We start from the raw sequence: 26,799 nt of genomic DNA, 5'->3' as shown, positions 1-26,799 counted from the left end.
TTTCACAACCCATTACAGTATCATCATGTGACATTTTAAACAGATGAAACAGGATATTCAAAGAGAAACTAAATGAGTTAATCCATTGGGAACTGCCTGGATGGTGAAAAGTGATCTCTCACTATATGACAGATGTTTAGACAGGAGGCATTAAAATCATAATAGCGCTTTGCCACGTCAGGAAAGTTGTTTCAGAGGCAAGCAAGCAAGTTATTAGATTTTGAAGAAAAATTACAGTTAACTTTTTTTTTACACTGAAACAATGGAAGAACACAGATTTTACATTTTACTCAATCATATTATTTGTGATTACTTAGACGAACGTGATCAAGTACTCAAAAAGGATTTTTGATGTTGACATAATTAATCTGTAATTACCAGCAAGCTTAGCTTGGTAAAAATGTTAAAATGAAGTATTATTTATTAGTAGACTTGATAGTGTTTAATGTTTAATTATGTTGTGATTAAGAACAGTTTCAATTAAACTGGGTTACCAGTTACCTGAGCATATTATATTACTGATTCATGTTGAATTAAATCATGATCCATGTGCAATAAATCATGTTATCACACGTTTTTTCAGTGTATGGCCTTTTCCTTTGAGTGAAGCATTTTTCTTTAAATTGATTTACTAAATCACAATGTAAGGTTTGAACCAAACCATAAGTATAATTAGAGAAAAACTAATACATTTGGCTGTAACAAATATTTGAGTATTTTTTAAGAATTATTTTTTCATAAGGTTCAATGCATTGATCAAAAGACTAACAATATGATGTATCAATGCAACACATAATTTTTTTATTCTATATTATTTAAAAACTTTATTATTATTATTTTTTGTTGTTGTTGTAGATGTCCCAATTGAGATTTGAAGTTTTTTTCAGAGAGTTCAATTAAATGTCAATTATTCAATTAAAATTCAATTATTTTGGTTGCATATGTGATTTAATGAAAATGTAACTGGTTGTGTAAAAGAGTCAAATAATATTATAATACTGATCTTAGGCCCCTGAACCTTATCAAATCATAATTCTATCACGGCATGTTTTGAGGTATCAACAATTACTGTATCACTGGCTAAGAGAATCAGCATCAGATCATATTGTGATGAAATGTCTATTGTGATTTACAGCCATAGAATAAGGGTCAGTTTGATTTCAAGATGAATGTAGGTCTGGTACATTTGTATTTGGTTCAAGCTGGTCATATATGGTCATTAGCTGGTCCTAAAATGTTCAATCTGCTGAACAACCAGTCAGTGGAACTTGCTTCGACCTAGCAGATCATCTTGGTAAGGAGCAAGACCACTTTAGACCAGCAACAAACCAGCTTTAATCCGGAGTGGTCTGCTTTTCCATCAGTATTTAGACTATGTCATTCTGTGAGTGTTCATGAAAGAAAGAAAAGAGTGACATAATTGAAACTCACCTGAAAGAGCGCCACTTTACTGACAATGCTGTAGTTGACATCTGCAGCGATGTCCAGACGCATCTTATCTGGCAGCTGTATGAGTAACTCCTGTTCATCTGAAGACAAACGGATCATGAAACACAGCCAAAACACTCATATCATATGCAAACATCTAGTGCAGTGGAATTCTGCTTACCCAGCATGCCTTGTGACTTCCAGGTGTAGTCGTACCAGGTCTTGACGCGGTTCTGGACCTCGCGGGGGATCCTGTAGGAGCTCATGTATTTGACGGTGCTGTCCACACAGTGTCTATAATAGGCCTCACCTGCAGTAGCAGCTCCAACTACATCTCTCATCTATGAATACAAACACACACCACAGAGGAAAACAAGACTTTAAAATGCATGCAGTTTTATTATTTGATTATTTAAAGTGGCATAATATACATCTATATCTATACAGTATATATATATATATATATATATATATATATATATACATACACACACATATATATATATATATATAGAGAGAGAGAGAGCGAGAGAGAGCGAGAAAGAGAGAGAGAGAGATCAGTGGCCAAAGCGTATTTCAGCTCAAAAACAAGACAAAAACAAGAAATTATAATTTGCATTAAGACAAAGATTATTTTCTTATGTCAAACATATATATTTTAAATATTTTTTATATTTTCATTTTATAATACTTTTATATTTTATCACATTCTATTCCTACAAGTCTAATTAACAATTTTTTAAATAAATTTTCTATTTATTAGAAATAGAAAATCTTATTGGTGATAAGTGATTTTTATCTCATTAGTGCTTCATTTTAGATACAGTGTGATATTAGTATCATTTTATACTTTTGTTAATATTTTGAATTATTTTTCTGTTTTATTGTAATTTTAATAGTATTTTTATTTAATTTTTATTATAATTTCTAAAATGAGATTATTTTTATTATTTGTATTTCAGAGATGGTTTTGGCTATTTTAGTACATCAAGTTAAACTAAATGTTGAAAATGTTACATTCTTGAATTAAAATAAGATAAAGTTGATTTTATTTTAAGGAACAAAAGTTTTTTTAATGGTTTCAGTTTTAGTTATTATTATTATAATTTAGTTTTTAATGGTTTTTAGTTTAAACTATAATAACTCTGATTAGATAATACCATAAATGTAAAAAATAATCTGCTAAAAAAGTACAACAAAACATACATTTTAATTATTTTTACACCATTCCCCCAAATCTCATTACTGTACTACCAGACAAGACACATTTTTCAAGTATTTATACTTGATGTATTCATAATACAGTAATAAGGTCTTATTTTTCAATTTGGGGGAATTATGATGAAAATAATGATGTTTTGTAGTCCTAAATAAGTCTTATTTTCTTTATGCAAAATACAATTTCCTAGTTCTTTCTTTTGAAAATATGGCCTTATAACTTGACATTTATTTTACAGTAAATGAGATTCACCCAGAATTTCTTTCTCGTATGACTCCCACCTGACCAATCATGATGGAGAAAGCAAAGACTCCCACGAAGTAGTTGACGAGTTGGAAGACGATTTCAAAGACAGTGGTGGGATCAGGCAAACCTCCGATGGTGATCAGGGTCTTCACAGCAAAGTAGTAGCAGCGAATATAACTGTGTGCCACAAACACAGACTCATATTACATTTTCTCCACTGTACACAATATACCACTAAGAAATAGACTGAGATGGATAAGCTCACCTGTTTCCTTTGCCATTATAGACCCATTTGGTAGAACCCAGTCCTTCATAGTCAGAACCCCAATAGAAAATACAGGCATTACAGTGCAGAGAGTACAGCAGGTACGCACTGGTCCGGATCACCCTGCAAATCCAACGAGTTTCATTTTTGGGTGAACTGTCCCTTTAAGAGGTATCCGCTTTGTGTTACACTAACCTCTAGTGGTGGAATCTTACCTGTAAATGTAAGCTTTGCTCATCACAGCTTCCAGACGATCATTAAACTCAAAGAACGCATTGTACTGCAAAAGAGACACAGAATAAGTGTGAGTTTTAGGATATGTGTGTGAAAGTGGGACGAGAACAGGGTGTGTGTGTTACCTTTAGAAGGCGAGGGAACCTCAAGAGAGATTTGACGCCCGTGAAGACATACAGCAAATCCAGTGGAAAGAGACTGATCACATCCATCTGAAACATCCAACACCAATGGAAGTTTCACTAACTGACTGAAGTTTTTCATTCAGTGTCAATGAATAGATTTAGTAGAAAATAATTTTACCTTGAATCGCTCTGTTTGCCTGTAGTTGTCTCTCATATCGTTTTTGTCACACTGAGACAGACAAAACATAAAAAATAGACATCAACAAATAAAACAAACAGTGGCCTCAAACCATATCCAGATACTTACAAATGTATGAATGGCATTGCATTATATTGCAACAAAACATTTTAAAGAATGACAGTATGGAAGTACTGTTTAATAAAAATAAAAATAATTCTGACGACTCACAATTCTGACCTGATCTCTTGCAGTTCTCAATATTGTATTTCACAATTCCGAGAAAAAAAAACAAAACTTTTTCTTGGAATTCTGAGTTTGTCTCACAATATATAAACGCAGAATTGCAAGATACAAACTTTTCCCCACAATTCTGAGTTTATATTTCACAATTCTGATTCAAATTTCCCATAGAATTCTGTGTTTACTTCTCGTAAGTAATTTTTTTTTTTTTCAGAATTTTGAGTTTACATCTTGAAGTTCTGTTTTTTTGTTTCTGCCGAGGAATAAAAAAAAAAAAAAAGAATAAAAAGGTTGCGAGTTTATCTTTTCTTTTTAGATTTGCAATATCTCGCAGCTCTGAGTTTCTATCTCGCAATTTTGAGTTTATATCTCGCAACTGACTTTTTCTAAGAATTGGGAGACATGAACTCAGATTTGCGAGAAAAAAGTCTAAATTGTAAGATTTAATTGTAAGAAAAATTACAATTACCTTTTTTTTTTAATTCTGTGGCTGAAACAGGCTTCCACAATTTCAGGCAAAACAAACAGAAATTTGTGATGCTTGAAACACTAAAATAGTAGATATACTGTTCAAAACTACAACAAAAAATGTTGCTACGCTTTTGGTTGTCAGAAGTTAATTGATGTTGTGTTCGACGCTGCAGGTGCTCTCGCTCACCACAATGTCCCCTCCTCTCACAAACTGCAGTCTGGGCTGCATAACGAAGATGTCGAGAATATAAATGCCATCACAGAGGTAATCCATCAGCAGCCACCAGTGAACGTTCTCAGGCGTCTGGTACGGAAAGTGCAGCGCACAGGGATCAGCCAAACATTCCAGTTCCACGCTAACGTCACAAAGAACAGCCACACCACGTAGGTCAAGTCTGTGAAGAATCAGAAAGAATCAGTAGGCCTACAGTATACAGTATGCATGACATTATACAGCACATTTGAATCTTTTTTCCTGTAATTCTAAGTGCATTTAACTAAAAAAGAGCTGCTTTGAGAGTCACTTCACCAGCATTTCACCATTACATTTGATATAAAAAAAAACTTGTCAGATACACATCCAACCTCAAAGGTCTTCATGACATCTTGTCAAAATAAAATTTTGGGTTAACTTGAAATTATGACCGAAATATATTTCTATTGTACAGTAGAATTTACTTCTCGAAATACAATTCTGAAAACATTATTATTATTTTTTTTAAAGAGGAATCAATTTTTCATCTGTTACTTTTAATTTTAACAGTAAACTCTTTTTGCACCACTTTGTTGGCCAATAAGAAAAGGAATTGTTAAATTTGAATGAAATTACATTTACTGTATGTTTTATGCCTTTGTTTGCTTATCACAATTTTTTTTTGTATTAAGTCATAAATCCAGAAAAATTAAAACAGACAACACAGAATTTCTAAACACACACTCATGGCCTGTTTTTTGTTTCTTGGTTTCAATAGACTGTCTTTTTGGACTAGAAAACATATTCAAAACAAAACAAAAAATATTTTATTTAAAAATAAAAACAAAAATCATATCAACTTCTCATTATAGGACACTTTTAATAAGGTAGTTGGTTTGTATAGTTTTATAATAATGGCCCATTGTGATCCATAGAGCTCCTCTACTCTTGCTGGTTGTAGATCTCACCTGTGTAGGGATCAATGCTGGATGGGAAACGGTAGTCCAGTATGACTCTCAGCCATGCAGGAATCTGAGGCATTTTGAACTGAGGAACTGGGAACTTGTATCCCATAAATTCGTAGATTTTAACCTCGTCTTCAGCCGCCTCCTCAGCGTCTTTCGTTTCCTCTGGAGGAGGTGGTGGAGGTGGAGCTTCACTGGGCTTTTTGGCCGGAGCTAGGGTTCAAATATCAAAGGTGAAGAATCAATCTATCCTTGACCTGACATCATTGAACTAATACAGTAAAATAAACCACAAATAAAAGTCTACTCACATGCTGAAGGGCTTTCATCATCAGACTCGTCTGGATCCACCAGTCTCTCTCTTGCACGGTCTGTTCGCTCTTTAAACAGCTTGACCAGCTCCTGCAGACGCTCATTCACAACAATACTTGTCTGACTGGCTGCAGACGCTGGACGCTCAAGGCCTCTACAGGAAATGACAGCACATCAGAGGAAGTCATGTCAGGTTGAAGTATGACATCTCAGTTGAGTCTAAAGCAACTATATGGATTTTTAAAAACTCACTCATCCACATTAAGTAGATCAGACTTGTTCATGTCTTCATCTTCCTCGCCAGGATCCATCTCCTCCTGCATACTTCTGAACAACAACATACAACACATTACAATCTATACTATAGCAGCTGTAGTTTTACAAACTAGATAAAGAACAAATTACTCTGAATCCACAGCTTTGCTGAGAGTGGAATGAAAAAACAGGACTTTCAGAGAAATAGCATTATATGTATGCGCAATATTTAGCCAGTAAATTATATTATTAGGTCAGATGGATAAACACTGACCTGCGGGATGGCTGATTTGTTACAGGAACAGTGAGGGTCATTGAGTCTAACTCTGAGGGCACAATGATTTTGGGAACGCTCATCTCTCCATCATCCACTTCCTCTACCTTCAGTGCTGGCTTCACATGTGTGCTTTCTGAGAGCACACATAATGACACAATGAAGCGGATACATAACAGATTCTTGTGCAAATACTAGTTAATACACACACACACACACACACACACACACATATATATACAGTATATGTTAAATGCCAGACACACTTTATTGTAACCAAATAACCAAAAAATAAAAATAAAATAAAAAATTTGCTTGCACTGTCAATCCCTGCTCTAGAACATTTTGGTGCCTAAATACTGTAAGTGCAAGTCAAAACAAAAAACCTCTGTGATATTCAGAACACTGTCAATATAAGGGGTTTTTCACTCTTTTTATTGTCCGGCACGTCTCCTCATCAGGACGCAGGATCTGAGGCAATATTCATGTCAATAGCGCACATTATGTGGTAGAGTTTGGAAAAAGCCATAACCTTAAGTGTGAGCTATAGTAACATTGGTACTTGCATTAGCAACAAATAACTGGCACACAACAGACAGCACGGCACAGCACAGCACAGCACTGTCTAGCACGATCCGTTCACCTGAGAGATTGCTGGAGGTTTGGCGTCTTTCTGTAACTGCAGGGCACTTTAAAGTCGTGTCTATAGATGTCAAGCACGGGATGATTTGGATTTTAGGGCACTTCAGCATGGGATGTGTTAAGAATAAAATCCACTAACTACAAATTCTAACTCCAAGACTACATGCTGCTGCTGAGGCGTTCTACATGGGCTTGAGGATGTTGAGGCGGTGGAGAACGTTCTGGAAGCACTGGTTGGCTTGTTTTGGGAGCTGGGACATCTCCTGGTATAGCAGCAGGAGATCGGAGGGCATCTTGGGCAGGGGAACATTATTGTTTTTCAGCAGATGTAAGCTGCTCAGACATGCGGAAGCATGGGGGATGCGAAGAATCCAGCTCTTTATGCCAGTACAGCTAGCAGGCACTGCAGATAGGCAGACCACTTCAGTTACGCTCACATTACATTACATTGATTATGCACAAACTGCATATCAACAGTTACAGTTATGTTCATTTGGTTTATACTGCACATCTTTCATACTTGTCTATAGTCACTGTATGTACTGTATGTGAGTGTGTTTATGTTCACACCAACCTCCACATCCTTCTTCAGGAGGTTCCTCTTCCTGTAACAGCAAATCAAAGATAAATAAAAGAAACATGTAAAGACAGCAAATATGAGTCAAATACGACCAATTCCTCAATGTTTACAATATTTATAAACTTGTAAAGCTGCAATTCAGAACAATCCCATTATTTTTTTTCTGCACTAAAAAAAAGGCTGTGAAAACTTTTCACTGAGAAATTGCTATTAAATTTCATGAATAATTATAAAGAAAACAGCATGTAACTCATTGAACGAAACATTCAATTTTATAGTATAAAGACTGACATAGTATTTTATTGTAAAATTTAATCTTTGTTTTATTTACAGTACATAATTACAGTGTGAAAGAAACTGACTTTGAAAGAAAGATTATTTTATTTACTATAAGTTTACATTTAATTGAACAAAAATAAATAAACAATTGTCAGATTGTATTTTCAGAACTGTCACGTGTTCTAATAATTTTGGCCACCACTGTATACTGCAAGTCATATTTGATTATCATATTCAGAAACAATGTAAAATACATGTAAATAACATAAAACCTCTACAAACATTATAAGCACTAGAAACATTCTCATATTTATCTCATTCAACAAATCTAAATGTGTGCGTTTCATGCATGTTTTGTGTACTTGATGTTAATTGCATTATATAAGTCACAATGGAATATAAATCACGGCACATTTCTGATGATAAAACATGCGGGTTATATTTTTGAAAACACGGTAGTAATAATAATGTCTGTTTTTGATCAATTAGATGTTGCCTTGGTGAAAATAAATGTCAATTCCTTTCAAAAAGTTAAAATATCTAACATAGCAATGTTACCTGGTCAGCATCAGGAGGTATAGATGCCCGTTGAGGCTGAGTGGTCACCGGCGGTGGTGGAGGACTTTGGGGTGCCTGATCTGAGACTTCAGACTCGTGCGGCGAAGGCTCCGCTGGGCAGACGTCCATCAGGCTCCTGAAAAAGGCATTTGAGCAGAAGTCTAGTCATGGCAACACAACCAGTCAATCACAGACGTCCAGAGGCTGGTTAACCACCAATCAGAGCTGCAGGTGTTGACCAGATAAAACTCAAAGAAGCTGACAAAAACAAGTTATTGGATTATCAAAATTCTGACAGACAATCACTTTTGTACTCAGCTGAACGAATATTTTTAGATTCAGGTGCAGTGAAAATGGATTTATAAAAAAAAAGAAAATGTACTGAAAATGTGCTTACTTTCAGGCCATCCAAGGCAAATCCAACTCATCAGAACAAATTGGAGAAATGTAGCATTACATCTCTTGCTCACCAATGGATACTCTGCAGTGAATGGGTGCCGTCAGAATGAGAGTCCAATCAGCTGATAAAAACTTCCCCACTCCAGTAAAAGAGAAAGTAAAAAAACTTTTTGAACCTCAAAGTTTTGCTCCCAACTAAAATACGAGTTCTCTAAATAATATTACTTTCTTGAGAGTCTTCTATTTCTAGTCTGAATCAGAAGATAAATATGCACACAACAGTTCAAAACAGCTCCAAACAAATATGGGTGACAACAGGAGATGGACTTTTTCACTGGATGAAGCGCTATTATGGATTATGGATTTTGGCCAGAAACTACAGTTTAAAGTTAAAATGCCTTAATGATGGATTTGTTTCTTACAAACACATCATTTCACTTCACTAGGCATTAATTGATGGATTGGAGTGGTGTGAATTACTTGTGTATTATTGTGATGTTTTTATCAGCTGTTTGGACTCTAACTCTGACGGCACCCATTCACTGCAGAGGATCTATTGGTGAGCAAGAGATGTAATGCTACATTTCTCAAGTGAAGAAACAAACTCATCTACATCTTGAATGGCCTAAAGGGGTGAGTAAATGTTCAGCAAATTCTCATTTTTTTATTTGTGAGCAAATGCAACAAACTGCATGATGGTGACAATGCTGGTCTTAACAGAACCTCAACTTTTGTATTGCTTTCACCTATGTTTGCTTGTAAAGAATGGATAGAGTGGTAATGCTGTACATCCTCTGGTACTAAAAGTAGCAATGCTACTAATTAAAATTTTCAGTAGCACAGCTGTTAGCGCAGTAGTGGGGTAGCATAACAAAAGTCTCCAAGTAAGTACGTTTTGTGGCACGTCTTAGATGGTGTTATAGTAGATTATGAGTAGCGTATAGATTATGAGTAGCGAAAAATCTGTTTAATAATCACAAACTAATGTAGGTCAGTCTAACATACCTTTTCATGTCGGCACTGTTTACAGGGGATGTCAAGTTGGTTGCAAAATGTTGATAAAAAGTGCACATTTCAGTTTAATTCCATGACTTTCTGGCTTTCTGAATTCAGCACTGCAATACACAGCAGCAGCAGGTCTGAAACTGTGTTCTACTTCTACTTAAGTGCTTTGGCCTAAAAGCTTTTTTGGCATTAGCTGTTCTGGTTTTCAAATGGTTTATAGTGACGCGGTAAAGCAGGATGAAGCCTAAATGAAGCATCTGACATCATGCCCAAAATAACACAATGTGCTCAAAAGTGGGTCACTTCTATATTTGTAATGGTTTGTCTTTTTACAAACTGAAACGACACTCAAACGAGGTTTGCTTTGATTTAAAGAAACATTCTCTACATGGGCTGAACCGCTTATTCTAATTTCTATGTTCTTTTTTAGTGTTGTTGAAAGAAGTCTCTTATGCTCACCAAGGTTCTATTTATTTGATTAAATATACAGTAATATTGTGAAAGATTATTACAGTTAAAATAACAGTTTTCTATTTTAATATATTAAAATATAATTCATTCCTGTGATGCAAAGCTGAATTTTCAGCATCATTACTCCAGTCTTCAGAGTCACACGATCATTCAGAAATTATTCTAATATGCTGATTAGCTGCTCAAAACTATTATTATTATTTTTATCAGTGTTGAAAACAGATTTTTCTGCGTAATATTTTTGTGGAAATGGTGATACATTACCATTCAAAATGTTGGGGCAAAAAAAGATAAATGAATACTTTTATTCAGCAAGTACACATTCAATTAATCAGAAGTGTCAGTAAAGACATTTATTATTGTTACAAAAGATTTCTATTTCAAATAAATGCTGTTCTTTTGAACTTTCTATTCATGAAAAGAATGCATTATGGTTTCCACAGATTTATTAAGCAGCACAACTGTTTTCAACATTAATAATAATAATAATAATAATAACATAAACGTTTCTTGAGCACCAAATCAGCATATTAGAATGATTTCTGAAGGATCATGTGACACTAAGGAACATTTCACTAAAGAAAAACTTAGCTTTGCATCTGTGGAAAACATTTCATTTTAAAATATATTAAAATAGTAGATATTTCCCAATATTAGGATTATACATAATTATCTTTTTAAAACAACTGTATGAGATGTTTTTATTTAGTGAATATTGAATGAAAGTTATTTAAGAGATTTTGTTCTGTATATACACTGAACAAAATTATAAACGCAACACTTTTGTTTTTGCCCCCATTTTTCATGAGCTAGAGTGGCCTTTTATTGTGGTCAGCATAAGGCACACCTGTGCAATAATCATGCTGTCTAATCAGCATCTTGATATGCCACACCTGTGAGGTGGATGGAGTATCTCGGCAAAGGAGAAGTGCTCACTAACACAGATTTAGACAGATTTGTGAACAATATTTGAGAGAAATAGGCCTTTTGTGTACATAGAAAAAGTCTTAGATCTTTGAGTTCAGCTCATGAAAAATGGGGGCAAAAACAAAAGTGTTGAGTTTATAATTTTGTTCAGTGTATATATATCTGATATATAATACAGCCCACACTAAAGACAATGTAAAACATTGCATGAATGTATGAAGGCTTCATACTTATCTCGGGAGTACATGCTAAAGCAGCTAAAGCATACGTTGCAGCTTTAATGAAGTATAATGTGATGCTGAAGGACCTTGCTATCACTGCTTTATTTATCATGCCATCTACCCCAGTAGTGTAACGCTCAGGCTGCTAGCTCTTTGCTGCTTAGCTCTGAGGATGAAGGCCTTACTCTGTGTTCTTACTATCCTCACTCTCCTCCTCACTCTCTTCATGGAACGGCTGTAACCTGCATGGCGAGCCGGAGAGGACAAACAGCATTTCAGCTGACACTCAGGAGAATAAAGTAACAGTACAACAGTAAAGAGAAGCAAGCAAGCACTCGCATCCAGTCATATTGTGAGTTGTATCATTCACTCTGCTGTGAGGAAAGATGCGGCACTGAAGGGTTGGAAGCAGAGTCCAAAATTAAGTTTCTGAGAATGGAAAGTCAAATTTTGCAATTTTATTTTATTTTTTTACTAGCCATTAAAGTGCACTGAATATAGATTAAAATAAGATTTGGACTATCAATCAAGCACTTTAAAAATGATTTTTCAAAGTTGTAAATAAAGATTATTGAAGTATGTTTTACAAGAAAATATTTTAGTCTTCTACACAATTTCAAATTTATTTCTGTGTTGCCATTTCTTTGTAACTATTTGTAAAATTTAGCAGCAGTGACAATATCAAAAATTTAGTGAAAAATTGGTTTTTCATCAAATTTGTTTCAGCATACCATTGGACCAGCAGCACAGGTAATTTGGGTCATTTGCAACATCATGTAAGATTTAATTTAATTTACATCATATTAAATCATATTAGAATTTAACTACATTTTATTAAATTTAATTTACGAAGAAAAAAGCACATGCAAGACATGCGACTTTGTAATTATATTATTTGTATTTTTATATATACACTACAGTTTGAAAAATATAATTTTTTTTTTCCCTGGAAGAAACTCCTTTTTTTTAATCAATCAATCGATCGATCGATCAATCAATCAATCAATCAATCAATCAATCAATCAATCAATCAATCAATTCATGATCAAAAGTAACAGTAAAGATATGTATAATTTTATAAAAAATATCTATTTCAAATAAATGGTGTTCTTTTGAACTTTCTATTCATCAAAAAATCCTAAAAAAAAAATATGGTTTCCACAAAAATATGAAGCAGCTCAACTGTTTTCAAAATTATAATAATAATAGTAATAATAATAATACATGTTTCTTGAGCAGCAACTCAGCATGTTAAAATGATTTCTGAAGGATCATGTGACACTTGAAGACTGGAGTAATGATTCTGAAAATTCAGCTTTGCATCACAGGAATAAATTACATTTAAAAAAATATTCAAATAGAAAACAGTTATTTAAAATTATAATAACAAATCAATATTACTGTTTTACTGTATTTTTGGTGAACATAAGAATCTTTCAAAAACATAAAAAATCATACTTATTTTGTAAATCGTAGTGTTATTTTGGTTAAAACAAGGAATATTCACATGCATGTAATGAAGTGTATTGTAACGAAGCATATAGATGACCACAAAGCTAACAGAAATAGACAACTATTGTTACTTGTTTTTGTTATTTGGCGAGTGTTAATTTTGGACCCTGGCAGAAAGCAAAGAGCGAGTGCGGAAGGGAGTGGAGACACTTACTCTGGTTCTTCTTCATTCTCTTCCTCCTGGATATTTGGCAGTCTTTGTAAAACAAACAGTGAACAGGTGAATTCTGAACACTGTAAGTGTGTTTGTGTGTGTGTGTGTGTGTGTGTGTGTGTGTGTGTGACAGAGAGAAAGGGATAGCATGAGAGATATAGAGACACAGCGCATTGGTCGCAAAAAAAAACTTTTGTAGCCACTTTGTGGTTTATCACACCCCAGATCTCAGTCTTAACAAACACAGAACAGGGTTCCTCTCTGAGTTTGTGGTGTGTTCGTGACTTACTGCTCCTCATTGTCCGGCTCTTCAGTTTTTGTGTCGATGAGGATCTGCGTGGTGTGTTCTTCCTCCAGCTGTCTGACGGCCAATTCTGCAGCCTGCCGGGCCAGGTCCTCCGCCATACGAGCCGCTTCCACACGCTCCTGCTGCAGTCTATACACACACACACACACACACACACACAGCGATGTAATGTCTTCACATGTTACTGAAATGAAAAAATATACTGTATGACTTCAGGGGGTATTTATGTGCAACCTATCATTAATTGCGACTGGGAAATAATTTTGATACCTGAGTTTCAGAGTTGGAAGAAAGCATACATTACATACAATTATACATGACATAGCATAGAAGAGTGTGTTTCTGTAGTGACCTGTGTGTCATTTTGGTCATACACTTTTAAGTATATCCGTGATCATTTGATGAATTTTTTACACAGGGATACTGGGATTTAATTTTTAAATATTCTGTAATAAACCTGGGTTTCATTTTTCCAACAACAAAGCAACATTCAGCATACTCAAACTGGAAAAAACTCAAACTGGGTTAAAAATATTACTTTAACCAAGTCTTAAAGGTACAGTAGCAAAATGGACTATTTAACTCTGAGGGTCAGTGAGAGGGTAAAAACCATTCATAAAAACTAAACTGGTTTTGGTGCAATTTACCTTGAAAAATATTAAAAGTGTAGAATATAATCTCTAGCCTTTATTAATCCTATAAAGCCTTTTATATACAGTCATTGTTTTTGATGCACATATTATTCAGGCCTCTAAATAATCAAAATGACCAAAATTTTGCTGAAAACCAATTATTATTATTATTATTATTTTTTCTGTCATCTATTTATACTCAGCAAGTAAAATGCCTTTTAGTGTGACTCTAAAAATATCCACCTCCAGGTCGTTCAAGTCTTTACTGATTTTAATATGCAAATGTGAAAGTAACTTTTATACTGTTAGTAATATTTCAAGATGAACATTTATTGGACTGAAGCAGCTAAGGTTTACATGATTATCCATACAATTATTTTCAGTAAAATCATTTTAAAATGTATCAAATCATGTCCAATTCACATCATCGTTGTATTGCATTGCATTAAGTTTTGCCTCCACAATAAAAACTAAAGAGCTTTTTAATATTATCATACTGAGACATATTATTGGAGATATAGTGTGACAACTGATATTTATATGTGTTTTATGTAAGTAGTCTCCTAAACTATAACAAAGATCTCATTGAATTACATTACAAGCTAACAGAATTTCATCTTACTTTTTGGACTTATAAATAAATATCAGCAACTGAACCAAATTGCATATTTTTTGCTCAGTTTGAAAATAAAACTGTATATAGCCTATAGCAGACTATATGAGCCATAAAAGCCTGATGTATCAAATATGATACTTAACAAAATCATTTTTTATTATGACTAAAGATTCAATAAACTGTTCCATTTCAAAATATGTATGGCTTCACATGCATGGTTAAATCCACCAGACGGTCGCTGGGATATAAAACCACTGGCTCTCACCTGTCCTCTATGTTTGCTATGGCAGTCTCCTCCGCTTCCTTCTTGATGCTCTCAATGAGAGGTGTCCAGCGCTCAGTCTGGGTCTCTGCGTCCTCCTGCTCCTGCATGGCCAGCATGTGCGGCAGGATGTTGGGCAGCACCTGCAGCAGGGATGAGCCCTCCTGCCCCGAGCCCTGCTCCCTCTGCTGGGCCTCCCAGCCAGAGTCCACCTCCTCCAGCACCATATCACACGGGTCCTGCAGGATGCAGACTGCACCGACAACAGGAAAAAAAATCATGCTTCATAGGTCACAGAGATTAGGCTTAAAGACTCAGAAACTGACATATTTTTGACACTTTTCCTTTTCTACTGAATGTTTTTGTATCAGTGCATCACAACTGACATGGTTTTCTCTGCATCTGAAGCATGCAGATTCACCTTCGAGGCAAAAACTGCATAGCATTGATCCCACTGGAGCCCAAAGTGGTTTGCTGGTCTCAAAGCATGTCCATGCAGATTAGACGGTTCTGTTTTGGATTTGGATGGTTTTTGTGGGGTTTTAGGCAATTGTATCATGTTTTTATTTAATTATTTAAAAAAATATATATAATTATTCATCCCAATAATGCATTGAATGTCTGTATTATGTATTAAAAAGCAACGCATTTAGACCCTAATGGCAAAAATTGCACATTTTGTAAGCTGTAAGAATTGTTTAAAATTTAGGGTAACACTTTATTTTAAGGTCTAATTCTCACTATTAACTAGTTGCTTATTAGCATGCATATTACTCACATATTGTCTGTTTATTAGTACTTACAGTATAAAGGGCATATTAATGCCTTATTCTACAAGAACATGTTCTAGATCCCTTAACCTGACCCAATACCAACAACCACCTTATTATTAATAAGCAGCAAATAAGGAGTTTCTTAAGAGGAAACTCTAAAATGCTAATAGTGAATATGTGTTCCCTATTCTAAAGTGTTACCAAATTTGGTTGATGAAACACTTACAGCATACTGTATGTCCTAAAGTGTTAAAATGTACTGAAACAGACTGTATGTTAAAAATGAATTAAATCATTTTAGCCGCAGTTGCAAATAATACAGTAGTGCTTCTTCCACATACAACTTTGCAAGCATTTTGCACATTTCTGCTCTGACCACACGACAAACAATCTGCTTTTTGAAATCATTTATTTATTATTGATTTCATACAGCGGACAAAGTAGCTGCCTGTGTTGTGTTTGCAATAGCCCTTCACAATAAAACATAAACATAAATAGCATCAGTATACAGCATGAGAATGTTCCACCTTGCTGTAGTGAAGCCTGATATTGATGAATCACGCACAGTGACTTTGCTAACATCTTTAGCATGGTAAAACAGCTCATAGGTTTTGTTTTTCAAAGCATTTAGACTAACTCTTGCTTTTTATAGCAGGCAATGTAGATATTGGCAAACGCATTTAGTGGCATGGGGATTTATGGGCATTTTTTTTTCTTTTAATTTTTTCATTTTATGGCAACAATATTGCATATAATTGTAATAATGATTTTCTTACTCAGGGTTTTTGTCTTGTTTTCCAGTACAAATATCTAAATGTTCTTAAATCAAGATACCTTTACTTAAGAAGCAAAATCATATTCTCATGTTTTCTGAAAAATGTATCAAAATGAAGCACATTTATGCTTAAAACAAACAAACAAAAAATATCTGTCAATGGGGTAAAACAAAAAAGGTTTTCCTTTTGAATTATATTTTTTCTTACCCCTTTGGCAGATATTTTTTCTTGTTTTAATCAGAAATTATAATTTTTTTAGAAAGCAAGAATATGTTTACTTGTATCTTGATTAAAGAATGTTTAGATATATATACTGGAAAACAAGAGGAAGAAAATCATTAAAAGCAGCGTTAAAGGTGAAAGATTTTATGTGTTAAACTCCTATCCTGGTTTAATATTCACAGACAAAAGTTGATTTCCTCTAAACGTGAAAACCGTGGCTCTGTGGTACTTATGAAATCCTGGACACAAGTTTGGGGCTGGACTTTCTGACCAATCAAAGGCAAAAATGTTAATGTTTAATGACGCTGATAGTGCAAATGCAGACAGTATATAAGCAGTAAATGACATTGTAAACGCTGACTGGGCCACTGTGTGTTTACTGCATGTCTGTGAGGTAGCCTAATCATCAAAGCACTAAACAATCATCGCAATTAACAAGCCAGCATGCTAATCTGTGATACAGTTAACAGAATTCACCAAGGAAGATGACATGAAAAAGCACTTTGAACTGCTACAAATGTTCAAAGCTGATATAGCTGTGTAGAACTAGAGGATATTAGTATGTGTGTCTGTCTGAACGTCTCTCGCTGTCTCTGTGTGGAGGTAATGACTCTCCAAGTCGTCTTCTCCTTATGTTTAGGGGGCTTTAATGGCCTTCTCCCCTGAAACAGAAGGAGAAGAGGAGCTGAGTTAACACCTCCACCTACAAATAAGCAATGAGAGAATAGCAATGCTTTGATAAATTCAAATATATAATCTTGGGGAGCAAAACACCCTGTCTTGCAAAGCTGTCTGCAGTTATTATATCTATGCGTGTAAAGACGTGTTAAAAAACACAAACTTACCGTTTTGAACGATATCAGAGCTGTCCTGCAAATAAACACAGAAAATGGGTAAATAGGCCACTAGCAGAATAGCAGTCTTTCTTACTTTTACATACACTACTTTACTTTAAAGGGGACAGTATGCTTATAGCTTACCTCTTTTGGTTTCTGTACTGGTTGTGGTATAATGCGTCCGAGCCCCTGTACAATCCAGCCAACCATACTTGAAAACAAATTAAATATAATGCATATCATTAGACTTGTATATAAAAACATTTTACATTTATCCAAACAATAAAAAGCTTCATATACATGTTATGTTCACAAAACAAAACAAAAATACAGCAAACAAAACCAAACAAAATGTATTTTTTTTAAATAACAAAAGAAACACAAAACAAAAACCAAACAAAAAACTGGCAAGCAAAACAAACAAGCAAACAAACAAAATAAAAACAACAACAAAAATTAAAACAAAACAAACACAAAAACCAAAAACAAACCAAAATGAAAACAAAAACAAACAGGGAAACACAAAACAAACACAAAAGAAAAAACAAAAACAAATAAACAAAACAAAATAAACACAAAACAACAAAACACAAAAAATAAAAAAACAACAAACAAAAACAGAAAAACAAAATGAAACTCAAAACAAAACATAAAAAGCAAAGAAAACAAAAACAGGAAAACAAAACAAACACAAAAGAAAAACAAACAAAACAATACAAATCCAAAACAAGAACAAACAAACAAACAAACAAACAAACACACACACACACACACACACACAAAATAACATACAAACCAAAAACAAAACAATGTATATTTATTTAACCAAGGATTTAAAGCTTGGTTTGTTAACGTAACCATAGACATTATAAGGGAAAAAGATGGACACTTACTTTGTGCCTTTGGAATCCTCAACTACTTTAGGTTGCTCAGGAGCTGCAGGTGCAGATGCAGGTGCAGGTGCAGGTGCTGGTGCAGGTGCAGGTGGAGCTACAGGTGCAGGTGGAGGTGCGGGTGCTGGCGCAGGTGCAGGAGCAGGTGGAGGTGGAGGTGCAGGTGTTGGTGCAGGTGCAGGTGCTAAATAGAAAAAAAGAAAATGTCAAATGCAGACCACTCTGTCACCAAGAAAGCCTAACATTCTTGATTTTAAAAAAATGTTACCTGGCTCTTGTTTGCAGGGAGTCACAGGTGCAGAAGCAGCTTTTTGGGCAGGTGCATCTGTACCAGTGGGAGGACGAAGATGGACAGGAGAGTGAGGAACTACTTTCTCAAAACCATGCTTAATCCATTCTATTACCCTGAAAGAGAAAGAAACAGATAGGTTAAAGGTGTTCAGCCAGAATGAGAGTTCAGATTAGCTTCTGACAGCTGATTAACATATACCTCGGAGAGAAGGGCACGTTAGCAGCGTCTGGCTCCTCATCAGACACAACCTCCACCACAGGAATATGAGGCAGTGGCTCAGCATCTGGTGAGAGTGAGAATCATGTCACATGTGTTGAGTCCTCTCTCATCGGCCCTTTGCAATGCAAATTCTGAAAGCCAAAATTTATACTGTTCTATATGAAGCGGTAATTAAGAGGCTGGACTCACCACGAATGTCTTTGACCTCTTGCACCTGTAAAGAGACGAGAAACACCAAATTAACTTTTACCCCCAGTTTCACAGACAAGACTTAAGCCTAGTCTCAGACTAAAATATAAGTCTTAACTGTTTCAACTGAAAGAAATGTGCACTGACTGATCTTAAAATATATCAGTGCCTTTGTTTTGTCTCAAGACACCAGTAATGTTTTTTTTCCTAAGGCACATTTATAATTACTTAAATGTCCTAATTGAACTACGCTCTAATCCTGGTTGAGTCTAAACCCTGTCTGTGAAACCGGGCTTACTGCATTAGTTCTTGACTTAATATTGGTGTGAAAATTAAAGGGCCAGGTGATTGGCTTGCATTTTAGTTTTTATCTGTCTATATTAATTCAAGTCTCACTCATTGGTGTTTGCAAGAAGGTTTTTAAGTATATGTCGGTATTTCTTCAATTTCAGGCACTTTTGCCTCTGTAAACTACGAAAATGTAGAAAATAAACTCTTTCAAAACTCTCTCGCTAGATGTTTATTTATGTTATCTCACATATTTTAACACATTGTGTGCCTATTTTATCTTGCAATGGTCAGCCATAATTTGTGTATAATTTGTAACCAATATTATGAATATTTCACTCATTATTTCACATGGTTTGTAATTTTATGTTTTTATTTATAATATTTCAAAGTTGAAAGTCTGGGGCTGTGATGAGTAAAACACATACACATAAGCATTTGAAAAATAGCCATAAATAAATAAATAAAGTTTTATGTGATCTTCATTTAACACTGCGCTAGTTTTGATAATGGTTACGGTTGAAGAAACACTACATATGTAAGCAAGCATGCCTGTTTTAAGCTGCTAGCCATGCAAGCATCTGAAGTTTTTGATGTAGCAGGGTCAGGTTACAGCAGGATAGTTATAGAATATAGCAAGAAACTTTAAAGATATTTGCAAGGCAATGAAGCTGAAATTATGAGTATTTCTTGACAAGAGGGATTTGTTTTGAAGACTCAACCTATAACCGCCTAAAGCAGTCCTGAAAAGCTCGTCTACAGCAATCAGCTTGTGTTTACAACCTTAATTTGTTGTGATGCTATATACTGTGATGATAACATAGCTGTAAGGAATTAAGTAGAAGTCATTAATATTCAGTAGATTTGGACTGGTTATTATAAATGGTTCTTGTTTACATGTATTCAAACCGGCTGATTACTGTGAGCAGACAGAAATGCGGATGATGATCAAAGATAGGAGCTCGCAGTATGACGGAATCCACTCTTGTGGTGGAGCTTGTAAACCAAATAACTGGAATGAATGTCTCACCTCATACTTAAAGGGGACATATGATTGTCCAGTCTTAATGTGTACAGTATATAGACATTTTCCAATTTTGACAATTTAAATTCACAGACCATTTACTATAACTGAACTGCAAAAATCGGTAATTTGGATGAACCAATGGTAACATTGGACCACCCAGATTTAAATATGAGCACATATTCAGCAACACGCCCTGCCATAACGATGTGATGATGAAAAGTGTATGGCCCCTTTAAAGTTGACTTTTGGGACAGAGGAGGGAACAGCTAGCATGATCCTGACATAGCTTGCTCCAAAAACACTACTTACTGGAGGATCCACTTTAACCACTGGAACTGTAGGCTAAATGGAAATGCAATGAAACTCTCACAGATGTTCGAAAACTATAGACACCTAAAGGTGTCTGTGAACCTGAAATGCTCCATTATCGCTAACTCTAAAAATGAACTCCATTAACTCTAAAATGCAATATAAAGTAAGTAAATAAATAAAATATAAATAAAATATTTAAAAATTCTTCCTCAATCTTTATCTAATAACAAATAAAAACTTTCTCAGTAAAAACAGTCATTAAAACAGTAAATAATTAGTAAAAACAATCTTCTTTGCTTATGATATATATATATATATATATATATATATATATATATATATATATATATATATATATATTCATTTTCATTCAGATTCATTTTTGTTGAGTCATTCTTCCTCAATTTTAATCTAATAAAACAATTGTCTTTTTTTAATAATAATTTTTACCAGAAAGGTAAATCTTGTTTTCATAAATCACATTTTAAAATAACAAATAATAATAATATTATATATAGTATATATATAGTTTCAAAATTGTATTGCAATAAAATGCAAAGTAGCCAAAGAGATAAAAGATTAACTTTAATCAAATTTTACTAATGTATTTAAAAATAAATAATAGGTTAAATCAAGAAATAAAAATTTAATGTGATTAAATTTAAACATTAAGTAAATATTTGTTACAAAAACCTTCACATTGTTAATATATATATATATATATATATATATATATATATATATATATATATATTTTTTTTTTTTTTTTGTACATTGTGAGGCTCCTGGACACACTTTGGAAAAGGTCTGTTTTCATAATCCATGTTATTTAAAATTTTGAATTTCAATTTATTTGAAATGGTTGGAATATTAAACACATGAATGATCATTCTTCACAAACACAAATGTCCATGAACACCATAAAAATGTAGTCATTAATATGCTTCACAAATTCTAACTAATAAGCTTATGTAGTAAACTGCAGCAAATCCGGCAAACTTGTAGGAGGAAATATTATAAAAATTGACTTGGTAAATAACCAAATCAGCAATCATACTGCACAAAGCCTCAGTGTCCTTGGGATTAGTTCATGTGTGTGGTGTGTGTCCATACCTCAGTGACCTCCTCCGGCTCTGTGTGACCCTTGTATTTCTCATCTGGCTGTGGAACCACTTTTCCCAGTCCCTGCACAATCCAGCCTATCATTCCAGCCCTGATGGAAGAGGAGATACAGTAAAGTCCATCAGCTGCTCTGGGCATAGGTGAGGATGTGAATGCATGCAAATAAGCTGCTTTGCTATAAGTCAACTCTAGATGGCAGCAGGGGACAGTAAAAACAAACAGGTTTGCCCAGTGGGCGCCAGTGAAGCAGTTATATATATATATATAAAATTTTATGCTCAAGGGAAGCCAGTCTGCATATTACAATGCTTAAGTTTATGTCTGTTCAGCATGAGGATCTTTTGCCTTGAGCTGTTAATATGAAAATACAGCTCAGTGCAATAAAGTATTTTGCGTGTGTAGCATGCAAAGACTCTCCATGCTAGTCTGCAGCAAAGCTCTGCATGTTTGTGCATATCTTAATATCTGCTATAAGCTACTCACTGGTCCGATGTGTTACTGCCATCCACGATACAATGATGGAAAAATGTGTGATACTCATCAAAACATTCATTTAACAGGGACACACACACAGATACAAATGTGAAATACACAAGCATTCTTATAACTACATGAAGATACGGAAAACAGCAAACACATAAAAAAATAAAACTGAATCCGTATGACTGAAACTATACCTGCTGCTCTCTGCATTTCCCTCATGCTGTTCAATCCATGGTAAACAAAATGAAAAAAGGGTCAAGAATAAAACATACTCATACGCTATACGTGTGTAAATCAAAAAGCATGGTTAAATTGCTTGAAATTAGTTCACCAAAAAAAAGTTATATTTTTAAAATGTACTAAATTCAAAGTAGCAAAAAGAAGAAGAGAAAAAGATAATTAAAATATTTTAAAAAGGTACTGATTAAATAAAGACATTAAAGAGAATTTCTTATCAAAGTAACCTTAAAATAGTTTTACAATTACATAAAGGAATCTGTTTTTCTCATTTTTTAATGTATGTTGTTAAGCTTCAGGACACAACACACCAGATGTTAAACTGAAACATCTGCCTTGAAACTTGCCACCTGAATGTTAAACATAGTTGTTTTTGACACTTTGACTGTGTTCACACTTGAGTTAAACTCATCTTCAGCAATGTCTAAAAATAGTATGTATTGCTTTATCTCAAAGTTATGATGACTGAAGAAGGTGTCTGCTTATTATGAAAAAACGACCAAAAAAGTTGAACTTCTATCTTCATTAAAATGGACAAAAACAGCAAAGATTTAAGTCACAATGACCTGTAAAATATGTACTTTGCACACTGGCGATCTAAATTTTGTTTTATTTTTGCCTTGCACATATAACTGAGTAAGTTACTTTTGATTCCTCGACCCCGCTGATTTAAAATCCAACAATCAAATAATTCCTAGATTTATTTTCATAATTTTCACAACTCGCACATGCATGTGATGTCCCCAGTACAGCAGGTGAACACTGTTGTGTAAGTTGTGGCTTTACTTTACTCTGGCATTACATCCCACCCACATCCCTCGGATCAGCATGTGGTACATTATATTAATATAATTAAAAATCCTTTTGGAAAATTAAACAGTTTCTTACAAACTTATGTGATTTGATAAAATACATAATGAAATATAATCGTATATGGGTAACGGAGAAATTACAATTAGCTTCAAGCTACACATGACAATTAATGAGTGTTTGTGATAACTTCTGACTGCGATCCAATATGGATTTTGGTCAAATGATGAGGCAGAAATATGTTGTTAGTAACATTCTAGAAAAATTTTATGTGGAAGATGCAGTTACTACTTCTGTGGGGCGTGAAGAAAAAGTAATGTAACTAGTAGTGTAACTAATTACTGTTACCAGAAAGTAATAAGTAAAGTAACAATGTTACTTTTGAAAGGAGTAACTAGTAATGAGTAATATATTACATTCTTTGAGTAACTAGCCCATCACTGCTTAGAAAAAACATAACTATAGAAATAGTTGTAAATTATAAAGATTATAAACAGAGCTGGTTAGATTACTTACAAATTGTAATCCGTTACTGATTCCAAATTACATGACAAAAATTGTAGTCAGTAACGTAATCCATTACAGTACACTTTTTAGGTAATATAATCAGATTACTTTTAGATTACTTTTGACCTAACTTGTTTATCACATTGATTCAAACAGAATGATCTTGTACCATAATGATGTAAAAATACAAAGAGTGAGAAAATATATTCCTTTCATTGTAATTAACAACATGAACATTAAACATAATGCATTAAACATAATATTACATCAAGGTTTCCCAAACTGTGGTTCGTAAAGGAACTGCCGGGGTTTGTGAGTTTAATAAAAGGCAAAAATTTTATAAAATCATAAGAATGTAAAATTAAAATAAATCAAAATAATTAACTTACTAAAAAAAGAAGAAATATTTTATGTTTACCTGCACAACATATGACCATTAACCAATGTCAGAGAACCGTGAACATGCAAATGTGATATTTAATAATTAAAATATTTATTGATTATGATTTCACTTTTTTAACTTTAGTTAGTATGTAATGTTGCTGTTTGCGCATAAACAACATCTGCAAAGTTACGATGCAAAGGGAGATATCGTCTTTTACAGAATTGCTGATTGACCACCCCTTTAAAGTAAATATATTACGTGAAAGATGACAAAAAGTTTGAGAATGTCTGCAGATAAGAAATTACAAGGATTTGTGCATTTTAATGAGTTTGAAAGACAAAAGCCTTTCAATAATACATAATAATACATAAATAACCCACTGAGTGATCATTCAAATAAAAATTAATGTGTTCATCAGTAGTTGATGCAATGTCGAAACACTTCTTAAACCTGAAATTATTTTTGTAAATCCATTGGTCAAATGCTGTGTCGCCACCTGACTAATGACTAGTCTATGCACTCTAAAAAAAAAGAAAAGTTGAGCCAACTTAATATTTTAAGGCAACCAGCTTCAGCAGATTTTTGAGTTTTCTCAACTTGTCATTTTAATTTTATATAACAAAAATTTGAGAATCTCTCACAAAAATAAGTTGAGCAAACTCAAAAATCTGCTAAAGCTGGTTGCCTTAAAATTTTAAGCTGGCTCAACCTTTTTTTTTTTTTTGTGTGTGAATGTCCACAAAACTGGACTTTCTGAGTGTATATAAGCGGTGGACTATTTTAGAAAGATAAAAAAGAGGAATTAGAGAGAATCAATAAATGACGAATAATTTATTGCTATTGTGTGAATAATATGTAAACATGTAATCAATAAAAAAGTAATTGTAGTCTGATTACGAGTATTTTAAAATGTTACTTACTCCAATTACAAGTACTTAATTTTTGGAATCTGATTACGTAATCCTGATTACATCAGTTACTACCCAGCTCTGATTATAAGATTGTCAGACTACGTTAATTTTAATTACATTAAAACAAACAAACAAACAAACAAACAAACAAAAAAACATGAAAATACCTTAACTTCACTGTTGGCCAGTTTAGAAGAGTTTACTGGCTGAGGGAGAGCACTGTTGAACCCATGAGAGAGCCAATTCAAAACCCCACTCTGTGAGCTAGAGAGAGAGAGAGAGAGAGAGAGAGAGAAGGAGGGATAGAGAGCAGTAATTAGGTCTGGCAGGATTACAGCGTCTAGAGACACTGAATGCACATATGTCCCACACACACACACACACACACACACACACAAACAAACACAAACATAACATCACCTGTTTTCCTCTGAGACCTCCTCCGTTGGCTTGGAAGGTTCTGTAAAATAATATCATGAAAAATGAATGAACAATATTCTCAGGTCTGTATTTTTTCAGTGATTCAGCGTTGGTCATTGATCAAAACTGCTGTCAAATTTGATAGAGTGCATAGTTACCTTGTTTTGCTTCCTCTTTTTTCGCCACATCCTAAAGAACAGTGCAGAGACAGTGAAGACATGCTTAAACTGTGAAAGGTGACTCAATGTACATGTACACAAACTCACAGTCGCTGGGGCTGCATTCTGGTCCTCCTCTGCCAGCTTCCCAGGAGATGCTGGAGGCTGGGGAACAACCTTTATCACCCAGCTAAACATGCTGTCAGAAATACAGATCAACACAGCAGGAGTCAATGTCAAATAAAGATGTCCAAAGAACTGTCCAACTAAAGCAGTGTTGGGGAGTAACTCGCTAAACTCCACTACCTTATAGCCTGAACTCAGGTAATAATCAAAGGCGTTCACGTAAACAGTCATCCCTGCCTTATATAGCGGAGAAAGTCAGAACTCACTAAACTTATTAAAGTGAATCGGATCATCCCGATCAGCCCTTTCTCTCATCCACCTCTGCAACGTGGAACTAGGCCTTGTATCTGTGAATCGGCGAGACTTCCGATTCAGTAGCCTATATGCTGTAACTAGAGGAATAACAAAGTGCAGTAAATGGTAGATTTGCACTATAAACCATTTATAATTACAATAATACATTAAAATAAGATGACAAGAAAAAACAGTACGTTTAAAACAAGTATGATTCATTCTAGTGAATCTAGTCCAATCGCCCATTCTATGATTTGGTGCGTTTGGGTGGTTCATGTTAAAATGATTCATCAACTCGAGTCTATGTATTGTGTGTCATTTTTAACCGTCTGCAAGTTGCATTTAGTGTAGGTTTATCAGTTCAAGTTGGATTCGCACCTTTATTTATTTAACACTTTGTTTCAAACAGCAGTGATAACCAAGAAAATAGTGATTCAATGCTGCAAAAAAATTTCAGTTCTACTGTAAAGCAGCTCATTATACAGTTGAAATCAGTTCATTGTTGATTCAGTTTGCTTATGGAATTAGTTTAATTCATCTAGCCTA

At 34.3% G+C, this 26,799-nt stretch overlaps 1 protein-coding gene across 1 annotated transcript in view; it reads right to left on the bottom strand.

Annotated features, from left to right (window-relative positions):
- Nucleotides 1–26,031, bottom strand: part of cngb1a (cyclic nucleotide gated channel subunit beta 1a) — a 31,776-nt gene extending 5,745 nt beyond the window's left edge. Inside the window, 35 exon segments of the mRNA XM_058751796.1 lie at nt 1,432–1,529; nt 1,610–1,769; nt 2,929–3,070; nt 3,159–3,281; nt 3,374–3,438; nt 3,518–3,604; nt 3,696–3,746; nt 4,597–4,727; nt 4,730–4,804; nt 5,571–5,780; nt 5,879–6,033; nt 6,132–6,206; nt 6,285–6,302; nt 6,409–6,544; nt 7,625–7,655; nt 8,468–8,603; nt 9,872–9,886; nt 11,676–11,732; nt 13,157–13,198; nt 13,446–13,592; nt 14,977–15,226; nt 17,590–17,614; nt 17,725–17,791; nt 18,474–18,657; nt 18,742–18,878; nt 18,964–19,048; nt 19,174–19,198; nt 20,798–20,830; nt 21,914–22,013; nt 22,406–22,420; nt 22,600–22,625; nt 25,423–25,519; nt 25,676–25,715; nt 25,834–25,864; nt 25,948–26,031. Of these exon segments, the coding sequence (XP_058607779.1) occupies nt 1,432–1,529; nt 1,610–1,769; nt 2,929–3,070; nt 3,159–3,281; nt 3,374–3,438; nt 3,518–3,604; nt 3,696–3,746; nt 4,597–4,727; nt 4,730–4,804; nt 5,571–5,780; nt 5,879–6,033; nt 6,132–6,206; nt 6,285–6,302; nt 6,409–6,544; nt 7,625–7,655; nt 8,468–8,603; nt 9,872–9,886; nt 11,676–11,732; nt 13,157–13,198; nt 13,446–13,592; nt 14,977–15,226; nt 17,590–17,614; nt 17,725–17,791; nt 18,474–18,657; nt 18,742–18,878; nt 18,964–19,048; nt 19,174–19,198; nt 20,798–20,830; nt 21,914–22,013; nt 22,406–22,420; nt 22,600–22,625; nt 25,423–25,519; nt 25,676–25,715; nt 25,834–25,864; nt 25,948–26,031 (3,153 nt within the window).
- Nucleotides 26,032–26,799: the final 768 nt, after the last annotated feature.

The sequence above is a fragment of the Onychostoma macrolepis genome, chromosome 18, assembly GCF_012432095.1.
Source record: "Onychostoma macrolepis isolate SWU-2019 chromosome 18, ASM1243209v1, whole genome shotgun sequence".
Classification (NCBI taxonomy): Eukaryota; Metazoa; Chordata; class Actinopteri; order Cypriniformes; family Cyprinidae; genus Onychostoma; species Onychostoma macrolepis.
The sequence above is the reverse complement of the archived record's forward strand: the minus strand, read 5'-3'. Positions and strand labels throughout refer to the sequence as shown.